The 12384-nt window shown below is 43.7% G+C and overlaps 1 protein-coding gene across 2 annotated transcripts in view; it reads right to left on the bottom strand.

The window, feature by feature from the left end:
• The window catches only part of LOC310990094 (inactive phospholipase C-like protein 2), a 65624-nt gene that overhangs the window by 12904 nt on the left and 40336 nt on the right, over positions 1-12384 (bottom strand). For both annotated transcript variants that reach the window (XM_083977333.1, XM_083977334.1), the window contains exons 2-3: positions 9280-11766; positions 4336-4539 (exon numbers count right to left, since the gene is read on the bottom strand). In XM_083977333.1, the coding sequence (XP_083833459.1) occupies positions 4336-4539; positions 9280-11766 (2691 nt within the window). The remainder of the gene's footprint in view (positions 1-4335; positions 4540-9279; positions 11767-12384) is intronic.

The raw sequence follows: 12384 nt of genomic DNA, 5'->3' as shown, positions 1-12384 counted from the left end.
TGTTGTTCCTTAACCTCATATACTGCGATCTTATCTTGTCTTGCAGCTAATTTATTACTGAAAGAATACTCTACATGTTCCCCTCAGGATATGCACATAAAACCACTTCAGCATGTAGAGTTACTTCTTATTCATACAATATTTATTCCAGGATCAACACTGTTTTGCAGTGGTTGCACCACAATCCTGTACATGCAGCACACAACAACAATCTTGTTTTCCAGCTCTTGCCCGCTAATAAAAGTTGTATGTTTAAGTTCACAGTATTTTGGCATATGTACAGTATGTTTATTTACAGTATGTTATGTGCCAATGATTTTTTTTCTGCATATTTATCAGACAGTAAAATTACTATGGCTACTTGGCAATTGTCGATTCTAGATATCTTCCAAAATATCTGTCAAGGAAACAAAGGTTGCATCTGACTTGTGCATCCATCTGCACCTGCACCTGCACTTGCTAACAGGCTTCTTGTCATGCCCCATTGATTAATTGCACTGTATTGTATTGTATTATATTGATTATATTGATATATTGTATGTATTGTATTATATAGAATTTTTCTGTGTAATTTATTAACCTTGTTTTCACTTTTAGCACTCCCCTCCCCCTTCCCCTTCAGGCTGCACTTGAAAATAAGAATTTTGTCCTTAATTTGCTTGCCTGGTTAAATAAAGGTTATCTGACCATCACAGTGTGATGTAGTTTGACACCTATACAATATCCCACAGGCTGGGGAGGAGCAGTTGGACCAGGCCTGCAGCACCGAGGAGGAAGCTAATTAAGTTTCACACTCCTGTTAGCAGGGAGACAGGAAGTGGACTCATAATGTGTGTGTGTGTGTGTGTGTGTGTGTGTGTGTGTGTGTGTGTGTGTGTGTGTGTGTGTGTGTGTGTGTGTGTGTGTGTGTGTGTGTGTGTGTGTGTGTGTGTGTGTGTGTGTGTGTGTGTGTGCCTTTTCTTGTTTTCCTATCCTAATGAGAGCTGTTGCAGACGGTCCCTCCGTCAAGGGGAAGTTTTATCAAAATCTAAAATATGCAGGACCTTTGATGTCTAATGCATTAAGTACGTGATGAGAACTGCATTTCCAGGAATTTCTCCACCAACCTCCAGAGAGTGTATATGACTACTAGTTGAGTCAAATGTGTAGGTGAGAGATGGAGCAATACCGAAAGCAAGACAATTAGCAAATATTTCCAAGAGCAACAAGGCAAGAGTCTTGAATTCAACTAAGCTGCACTGCATTCTGGTCTTGAATGTTGCATGCTCCACTGATTTTTAAAGTATAGAAATATTGGGCGTTTCATGTCTAAGCTTTTTGTGTCACAGAGTTGAGGTTTCAATAGAAGCCAGTGCTAGCTGGTTAGCATGCAAACACTGGTAGAAGAAAAGGCGATAGAGACAAGAAATGTTGTATTAGTGTTACACCACTGATGTTTGTGGGTAAAGGAATAAAGTTTGTTGTTGAACTCACAATTTTTCTTCTAGACTGGTAAGTAAATAGCTGCTAACGCTGGCTATGTAGCAGTTAGGAAAGCATACGGCGTCTCTTTGCATTTCTGTAAGGTAAAGCTATGTGACTTAGTGAGCTCGACTCGTCTTATCTCTGGAGACAGAGCAGCACTGTGCTGTGGCTTTGTCTTGGTCAGGGTTACAACACTGCACATTGCAGCCCCCACACACACACACAATCACACAGACACACACACACTGCTGCTCTGTTCTGGAGTGGGGAGAGTGCCAACAAGCCAATCTTTGGGAAGCAAACACAAACTGAGCTGACCATGCCCAAGCCTCAGTCAGGACAGGACCACATTTTTAGTAATTTGTTTTCAATATATATATTTTTAATTGTGCAACACAAAAACGAACAATAAATATTCTTATTTATACATGTCCAATAAGAAAGTATGGGTGACATGTGTTTTGTAGGTTGAACACCCGTTTTAGAGAATGAATGATCTAAAACCCCATAAATCTAAAATATGTCTTTCAGTTTGTCCCCAGAAAACTCGTCTTGTGGAGCGTGAGAGCTGCTCTGACAGTTCCAGGAAGTCTCCTGCTTGGTGCGTAGCCTCATAAAAGCCAAAGCAGATTCTATTTGGAGCTGCACGCTGCGTCGCCTCTGAGGCAAGCGCGCTTCTGTAGGTGTCGGCAGGAGGAGTGCCAATCGACCACAGCATCACGGACGCAACAACCTTGTTCCTCGCTTACGACCCACTTCACCGGCTCCCACCGCGTCTCACAAGGGGGAGGAGGGCAAAGGAAGGGGGAGGAGAAACAGCGGGTGATAACTAATTACAGACAGACTCCTTCAATCCCCTTTTCGGCCGTCCCAATGTCAAGTGGTGAAAAATGCAGTGTTCTTGTAAGATGGAGAAGATGTAGAAGGACATGAAATTATAAAAGGAACAGCTGTAGCTTGTATCCTGACTGGTCAAATAGGTGGTTTGAACCCTGTTAAAAGGCCTTGTAAAACATATTCAGCTGTGGGACTGTCTGAATCAAATGTTGAGCTATCTAACATTAAAGGAAAGTTACTTTTGTTTTTTCATTTTTACAAGCACAGCGCCGATAAAACTGTTCACAGAGCGGGAAATGCAGCGTCTGATATCATACTTGAGTGCCTGAGACTGAGTGCTTTGACATTTTATCTTGCCTGAAGTAGATATTTGGTGAGATGTTACACCCCATAATAAAAGTGTTATTGTCTCAAAGAAGCAGAGAATAACATTTATTTCAATGTGTGTGGATATGTGTGTGTGATTCCTGTAAAAACGCTGTTTATGTTGGGCCCCTCCGGTCATGCTAAATGCACCCACCAGATGTCCCCGGACTTGGGAGGGGGGGGGGGGTCCATCTCTTCACCTGTTTCCCATTCTCAACTGACCAGCACACCTGGACTGTGGTTCGAAAGCCTTTTCAGGTAGGAAGGTTCTTAACCGGATGAAATGACCCGAAAGTATCTAAGCGGCAACCGTGATAAGAGTTGATTGGATTCTCTTTAATTCTAAGGAAAGGTGACTCAGTCCTTTCTTTCTTATCTCCTTCAGTATAGTAAGGATACCATGGACTGTCCTTTCATGAAGGGAATGAGTTATGTCCTGCAGTTCTTTGCAACATTAAGTCATGGAGATGTCCAAACATCCACTGCTGTGCAATTATATTGCCTATTGTAAGTGCAGTCAGACTCTCCTAGCACTGTTGCCTTCACATCTTTGACCTCATCTGGATTTCCATCAGTGTTAAGGATTAAGAGTCAAGGGAGTCCATTTTGCTTTTTGAGCAAAAGTCAGTTTCTAATTTCTATCATTTCTATTTCTTGTGCAGTCCACTCAATGGCCCTCATTTATCAAACGTGCGTACACCAAGAAAATGAGTATATGCCAAATCTACTGCAAGGATCAGCATTTATCAATTTGAATGTTAGCGTACAGTGCAAAGTACAAAGTCCACAGTGGAGTTTGTCTTGTTTTTTTGTCACCAGGACCCTGTCAGTGAGAGATTGGGCCGGTGTTTCACATCCCTCCATCAGCCGAACCATGCCATCAGTGCTGAGGGTATGATTTCTCAAATACTTTAGAAGGCTGAACTGCCAAGAGCATTTCATTAGATCGCTGGGTTTCCTCACGTGATCGTTGATATCTACGAGCGTCTGCCTTCTTCCACCAGTGATGATGCTATCAGTCACTAAACTATCACTCTAGTAATGTCTAGATATTCAATGGTCCCTGTTGAACATGCTTGTCAGTAAAGTCCCTCTTCTTGGCCGTCTTCCGTGTCTCTATGTCATAAAGGGGGCAGGACGAAGCCTCTAAGGCAGGGATATATATCGGGGCGTGACATTTAAATTACGATCGTTTTCAGCCGTCAGATTTATCAACACCATGCCGAAATCACCTACACACTTTTCGTAAATCACATGTGACACTTGGCATACGATGATATTTACGCCAGAATCTACACCAGATCCTACACACGTTTGATAAATGAGGGCCACTGTGTTTCGCTTAGTTTTGTTTATCGCCATTCGTGTTACCTTGCTTTCAACTTGTATTTAGTTTCCTGTTGTTTGTTGCCTGCCTGCCTGCCTGTCTATTCATCTGCTTGTCAGATTGGTCTTCATCAGTTATTCTGCACCAGCCTGCCTGTGCTCCTGCCACCTGCTGTGACGGTGTGTGCACTGAATTTACTTACACCTCAGTCCTGATTCACATTCCACAGAACACACGTTCAGGTGTGATACCAAATTCAGATTTATCTACAAAACACACCAGCCCACCTGCCTCTTGTTTGTTTGCTGGTCCATCTGCTCCTGTGTGTGCAGGTTACTCACCATGTCATAGGCGTTGAGCACTTTACGCAGCAGCTCCGGCACAGGACCCTGAGCCTCCATGGTGGGGTAGGTCTCGCTCAGGTCCACCGTTACCCTCAGTGACCGCTCGCTGTTCATTAGCCAGGTAGACACTGTCAGGATACATTGCTTCATGTTGGCCGCAGGGGTCAGGCCACACAGCTCCTTGAAGGACACCATGGCATTCTGGGAAGAAAACATCCACAATGAAGGATACCAATTCAGCTAAAAAAAACAAAAACAAATTTAAGTATAAAATAATCAATTAAAAGTAAACAAATACAGTAAGCTCAAATATTCTATATGTGTTGCTCTATGTCCTTGTGCATCTATCAGCCTCCAACATAGCCAACAATGCGAAATTCCTGTGGAGTTACTGCACTTTGCAAAAAGCGATTGTGCTCCTGTTGGAATGGCAAATATGGCAACCGTTTTTCCAGCAGACCTTGAATGAGGAGCTTTAATGGGAGGGATTGTGATACTCCCCTGAGACACAAGATAAAATAGCAGCTTAGCTCTGTTTTTCTTGGTGACTGTAAAATTGGTTTAAAAAAAAAAGAAATTCCCATTACATCATTGCTTATTTAACAGCCCAGAGGCTCTAAAGCCAAACTTTTGACCACATCCTGGAGGTGCTAAGAACATTCAGTTTCTCATCTTTCTCTTTATAACTTTCTTCTTTTCCATATAGGCTATTGTCTGTTGTTACTTAAGCTCCAAAGAGAAATCTGAGAGAGAGAGAGAGAGAGAGGAGTTGTAAAACTGTTAAAACCACAAATCGTATCTTCTTTTGGATCAACATTTCAAATTCAACAAAATAAGAGTAAAATGTAAGACCTTTAATGCTTTTCTACCAACATCTCTATATTTATCTTTCTGTTTTGTAAAAGATTAGGTAAATAGAAATCATTCTCATCCTCATGTTCCTGTTTGTTGAACCACTGAACACTCTGGTTGGATAAATAAGAAAATCTCTATCTCGCCATGTCTTGTTTATTTAATCTTGTACCGATAACAAATCTTATTTCTCATCAGGGACCAGCTGCAGCTCAGTTAGCAGTCAAAAGTCTGTCATCAATCACAAGGTTAGTGATTAAAAAACCTCGAGCTCCTTCTCTGAAGTGTCCTTGAGCAAAAAAAAAAAAAGCTCAGTGAAACTGCTCTCACCGTACATTATGTATCACTTAGGACAAATGTCTGTCCAGTCAGATTTCTGCACAGCCGTCATCACTGCTATAAACCAATTAACAATGTCTGTTTTTTCCCCCCAATTTGAATATTTATTTTAAACTTCACCTGCCCACAAACCCCACCTGGGAGAACCTCTTGACCCACACACCTAAAAACCATGTCTAACAGCACTTTGTCAGTCTAAACTCAATAATGTAGCTAGGAGTGTGCTGCCAGCCTCACTTTCCCTCTCTCTCAGTCACTCTTCACCTGGGACAGGCTGCATCCCAGTCCAAAGGAGGCAGAGTTCCTACAAGTCTGGGTTCAAAGTCTCTGGGGCTCCTGCAATGAGCCGACGCTCTCTCACTGTTTCTGCACTTCATTCTCTGGCCAGCGTGGGGATTTAAGCGACCAAACCAGGCCTGCTGTGTTTTGTGCAGCACTCCCATCAGTTAGCTTGGTTAAGTGACAGCATGAAAAGAGAGAGTGGCAGAGAAAAGGGTATCGACAGAGAAACAAAGGAACAATCTGGGCTGAGGCATGAAGAGCATGGTGTGCAAAGAGATGCTGTGAGAAGAGTCAGGACGATCACGGGAAGCAGTAAGGAAACATAAGTCATAAAGAGAAAAGTAAAACCTGGGGGCAGAAGAACAGTTGGGGGAAAATAACTATTTGGAGAGAACAAGCTGGAGTTGGTATTTGGGAATCAGTCCACACACACTCTGCAGTGTGGGAACCAGCTGTCTCCCTGGGCTGGACCTCCAGCTCTGCAGAAAAAAATTCACCACACATCCCTCCACCCGGGAGGATGTGCTGTCACTGCGGGACTCGACCTTCCCGTAGAACGAGAGGGTGGCCAGGGGACACAGTCGGCATCTGTATGCTGAGCCTCAGCCACAGTTAACACCTCGTGGGGCCATTGAGCGCAGCCACAGAGAAACACAATGGTGGAAGCGGGACAGCTCTGGATTAAAGGCCCTGGTGTGTGATTATGTGTGTGTGTGAACTATGAGCATGTATGTGTTTACGTCTCAGCGTGGTCTAAGCTGAAGTTATTAGCATTCATTATGTTTTGTATAATTCCGCGCATGTGTGTACGGGACCACATGCGTAAATGTTTTCTCGATAATTGTTGTGCAATAAAAGCTGTACTGTTTCCAAGCCGTGGTGTTACAAAACCCAATGAGAAGCTTGTGTTTTTAATTACTCCCCTCCCCCCGCTTCACTCCCCCTTCCAACATTCCCAAATGAGAGCTCTGTGTCCGGTACAACACAGCTTTTGTCTCTTTGTGCCCCCCCCCTCCCTCCCTTCTCTCCCGCTCTCTCTCTCTTTCTGCCTAGTATCTGTGAATCTCTCTCTCTGCCTTGTGTGGTGGTGAATGGGCCTGTGATGAAACACACACATTTCAGCAAATAAAAAGAAACTCCCGGCTGGAAGCTCTCCTCCAGCTCCATCAGCACTTTATAAGGTTCATGGGCGGCAGCACTGTGGAAAGGACTTCATTCAAGTCTCCCGCAGAAATAATTGATTTGCTGCCTAGATTCACATAAAAAAACTTGGCGGCCTATCATGTCTGCCCATTGGTCAATGTTCATGGATTTCCTCAATCTTTTTAATAGTCAAACACACTTCTCTTTCTGTTATTATTCAAAACAGGCCACCTGGAAGCTTTGCTGTTTGGGGATAAAAGGAATCTTAAAAGAGCTTCATGAGGTGAAATAACGCTTTTGACGGCGACATCTAAAGTGTGTGTGTGTGCTTTGCTTTCATGACTGAGGCTGTATGCCACGATATGTGGGAACTTAGTCCCTAAGAGCACAAAAGATGTTCCTCTCTCATGTTAATGTCTAATCTTGGCTTCAAGTCAGGACTGGGGTGGCTTCCAGAAAACGCCGGGTTGCTGCCTTGTGGGTTGTTGGCTGCAGGGCCGGCTGCTGTCCTGCCGATCCCCGACACCAGGCTCCACACAACTGGCCTCTACAAAGCTTTTCACAGCTCTTCTTTTTTTTCTTTTTTTTTTTACATTTAAAAGGCAAAGGCCTTATTCCACCTTTATTATCCTTTTTAAAGCCTTCCTCTCAACTTCCCCTCTTTCATTTACTTGATGAACTTTTATCTTCTCGTTTCAAAAGGAAAAATTTACATTTCAAACCTGATGTTGGTGTGGTGCGCTGCCTGTGTCGTTTGATCAGGTAAAAAAAAACTGATTCATATTCAGTCATCTGTTCATCTGTTTTTTCATGAAGGCCTATAGATTAGATTCCAAAGCCATTTTTTATGAAATATGTTTCAAAGCCACAGAACAGATTAGCGTGTCACAGGGTATGTCTCTGATTATTTCCATATCTAGCAAGACATTGTTGACTTGGATTTTTACCAAACTCGGAATGTATTTGATTAGTCTGTGTTAGAGTCACTGACTGGATTCATTTTTCCATGCTGACTAAACTCAAACTGTTACGGTATCCATTTGTCACAAATTTCCAGATTATTGCTTCAAGAAACATTTTGCACACTGTTCTTCAGGTATTTGTAATGTACGCTTTTACTTTCAGTGGGTTTTCCTGAAATTGCCTTCCTGACATTCCTTTCATACTGTGATTTGATAATGTTACCACCTATAAAATAACCAGGATCAATTTCACCTCCAGAACACAAATATATTTCTCTCTGTGTTGAGGTCTTAGAGAGGAAAACTATATCAGCTTTCAGAACATGCCTCTTTCTGCAACTGAAAAATGCATGACAGCATGCCACAGGATCTCTAATCACATCTCTGCTTATTTAGTTTGGTCTGCTCTTTTTGTTTGCAGAGCCATTAGACTGAAGTTACTACTTACTGAAGGCAGACGGACAGGCCTTGGTATTTATGACCTGGATGTATAAATAGAGTGTTACATTACATCTATAGTAATTTAGCTATATTTCCTTTTTTACTTAGCACAAGCATTGTTCGTCTGTCATGTCAATTACATCCATTAAGTGCACAGTAGGATTATTTCTATCTTGATAACTGTCAGAGAAAACAAGAGAAAGCCCACCACTCTAAACTGACAACCAAACAACACAACACTTGGCATGTGAGAACTCCCTGGCTCTCCCCGTGTTGTGAGAAAATGAGACAAGCTTTGTATTGCACCCTTGAGTCAACACAAACAAAACACTAAACTGCACTGAAGGACATCTGCTACTGGTCATTAGCCAAATATACGCTGTGGTTACATATCTACATTTGCTCATCCAGAGGAGTTTTAAAGTAGTGCACTAAGTGCCTAGCAACCCAGCCGTCTCCCCTGAGCAGTAATTTGTCCCTAATTAATGATTACACTATTCATAAACCTTATAATTGTTCAGCTATGTCACTTTATTATCATTCTCTTCTACAACATTAATAGAGCACAATTAGCGACAAGCCTCTATTCACAATGGCAAGTGCAATGAGTGCAATCAGAATTACTTGAATCAGTTTGGACCTATTGAAGCAGTAAAACACCACAGTTTTATATTTGGTGGACAAGGCTGCTTGTCTGACCTTGTCGGCATTTTTCACATCTTGATTTAAAACCAAATACACAGACAGACTTTTATGTTCTCCAGAAGAGCTTGTTCAGTTCTATACCTGCTTGAATATAGTCATTTTGTTGCTCAGAAAACTACGATCTGCATCACTACACAATAAATGTAGGGAAAAGGTGTTCAATTTCACTAATGTTTTTTGTCTTTGTTTCATAAATACTTTAATTCTGTTTCCTTACCTGCACATTTTCTCTGAGGTCTGTGGCCTCCCTGAGGGGCTGGGTGGATGCTCTGAAGAGCTCATCCACTACTTTGATCCCTGTGGTCTTGGTGGTGGTGTACTCCCGGGCCTTCCTGCCTTTCCTGACAGACAGACCCCTCTTATGTGCCTTTCCACCACCCCGCCTGTTGGTGATGGCCACATGGACAAACAGAGTGGTATTGGGTAAGAACTCTCCTGTAAGAGACTGTAGAGGGACATGTCTATAGCCTGGTTGTAGGCACTCAAATGGGATGGTGTACTGGCCAATGAACTCATCTCCAATGTAGTCGTCATCCAGCACCACAAAGCGCAGTACGGCAAGTTCTGGTAAATTGATCTGGAACTCAAAACTCTCATCAAAAATAGGGTTGTCACCGTTCTGGGACACAGTCTTGGTTCTTTGTTCAGCACAGTCAGCAGGGATGCCGTGGATCTCCACATATATGTAGGGCTCCACCACGTCTCCCTTAGCAGCAGAACCACGAGGCTTGGGCAGATTCTGCCCACTGATGACCTTGATATGAAGAAGCTGGGCAGACACCCCTGGTAGGGAGTCCCGAGCATTGGCACTGAAGTAGGACACCTCCTCCCTCATGATGGCCGGCCGCAACACATACCCACAGCTTCCATTCTGTCTGAACCAACCGAGGTTCAAGTCCATCATCAGGCCTGGGGTTTGGTAGTTCATGGCCACAATTTGGCAGCCACACTTCCAGAAGTCCTGGGGGTTCATGTTGCTGGCATCAATTCTCATAGGTGTGGGATACACCGTGGAGAGAAAGCGCTTGTTGTAACAGACAAACTCCTCTGGGAACTCGTTGGCAAACCTGTTTGCGTCCACCTCATTGAAGGAGCAAATCTCCCAATATTTTTGGTCCCTCTTAGAGATCTCAAAGTCCCTGAACTGGACTGACTTGCAGAGAGACACAAGATCAGAGAGCTCCCTGCACAATCTGAGTCTCTTGCAGCCCAAACCATTTAGCTGGTCCTTCTCATCAGCTCCCACTCTCCGGGACATCTCCAGACCCTCTTCCTCTTCCGTTACGTCCCCTTCAGGATCAGTGCAGTTAGGTGGTAGCCTCTTACCCTTAACAAGGATTTTACCTTTGAGTTTCTCAGGGGAAGGTAGGTAGTTGTCCTCCTTGTTGGGGGGTTCAGTGTACAGCTTGTCACCAAGAATCTTCTTCATGTGCTGTGCCATTACCCTCTGCTGAGGGATGCAGCAGTGGGTCACCAAGCAGAAGATCAGGGGATACTCTGAGCTCTCAAAAGCATATTGATTTATAATGTCCAAGACTTTAGAGAAAGCTAGCTGTGAGGCTACAGAACTACCTACATACACCACTGGTTCATTATCAGGGCCATCCCAAACAATGACCTCAATGCTGCGACAGCCCATTCTTAGAGCTCGGATATAACTGCTGATGTCTGACGATCCCCAGAAATGGTCCTCCAGAAGGGAGGCATTATGTGAGGAGTTGATGTAATAGTGGGACAGAGGCTGGGTCATATCCTGGCACACACGTTTGTGCTGGGGGTCAAAGATGTGGCATTCGGAGGAGAGGAGGTAGTGTGTGAAGCCATCAATAGAGAGGTAGCCCCTCTCCCTACCTTCGGCAGATGGCTCGAATTTCTGAACTATATCCCTGCACATTTCCTCCGTCACACTTTCCACACCTTGCTCCACATCTACGAATAGCATCAGATCTTTACTGTCCAGATACTCCTTGTTACTTGAGAACTGCACCATTAGGAAGAAAATCTCTGGCCGTGTGCAGAGCTCACAGTAGGCCTCCACAAAGGTATCCATGTTAATTGCCTCTCCGTATTGTTCTTTAGCTTTCTGGAGTTCCTTGAACTTCAGCTCTATTCTAGACTCTTTCATTCCTGGGTTCAGCCCCTTGATTATCTGGGTGGCCCTGAACAGATCTATGTGTCCGTCCTTTTCCATATCTGCTAGCTCAAACACTGAGCCAATCCATGATGTTCGTAAACTTGGTTGGCTGGGCTCCATCATGTCCACGGTGTGCCGGCCATAAGACACCAAATACCTCAGGCCCATCACCCAGGTGCTGACAACATCGGCTGTACTGGCGACTAGGTCTAAGGACTCATAGTTATCCCCATAGATGATTGAGAAGGCGCATTCATCAGGGAACTGATCTGAGAGACCATTGCTGCGCAGAACAGGGGTTTTCTTTCCCAAACGGACTTCCTTAATGCTCTTGATCTCCAGTTTGGCCTTCTCTGAATCCTTCTTGGATGGCTCCCAGCGGAGCCAGTGCATGTCTGGATCCAGCAGGAAGTATCGGTTGTACATGCGAGAGTTGGAGCGCACCTTCTTCATCTCACAACCCTCCATCATGAAGGCCATGCAGGCGGCCGTGCTGTTGATCTTGCGGTCGCTTGGCATTGAGCTGAAGGACACTGTTTTCTTCCTCACCTGCCTCTGTTTGGAACCATCCTGGAAATAAAATGGGATGGGGGAGGATTGGAGTAGAGAAAGGTTTCTTGGTTAAACATTGTATCAGAATTCAGCAAATAGCAGTGACTACTGCAGTGAGATTACAATGCATAAAAGAGGAGTAAGGAGATAAAAGACTGAGTTTGCCCTTTCATTACAGAGCAGCTTTACACCAAGGTAGATACATTATATGCACATTGAATTCGAGAAGAAAATCCTAAACAAAGCTGTTGTGCTTCTCAGGGAGAATTGCAAGTCACTATATTCAGGTTTAAGCCAAAAAGAGCAGCTAGTATGAGCAACTAATACAGCTAGCAGAATATGCAGCTGCGCAGCTTCCAATAAATTTAAAGAGACAACATAAATCTAACCCCTTCTTTAGCCTCTCTTCACTGGTTACCTTCTAATCCATGAAATGGCTTAGCTCCTAGTTATACTGTATTGTTCAAAAGCTGTTACCCCATGAGACAAAGTCAGCCTCAGATCAGCAGAATGGAGAGTCCTGGAAGTTTCAAAGTCCTATCTCCCTGTCTGAGGATGTGAGGCTTACAGAATCTGTTACATCTTTGAAATCACTCTTGTCAAAACTTGTCTTCTTTGTTTTTTTTATTAGTTTAT

The sequence above is a fragment of the Trachurus trachurus genome, assembly GCF_905171665.1.
Source record: "Trachurus trachurus genome assembly, chromosome: 8".
NCBI lineage: Eukaryota > Metazoa > Chordata > Actinopteri > Carangiformes > Carangidae > Trachurus > Trachurus trachurus.
Note: the sequence above shows the minus strand (reverse complement) of the source record. Positions and strands in the feature narration are given on the sequence as shown.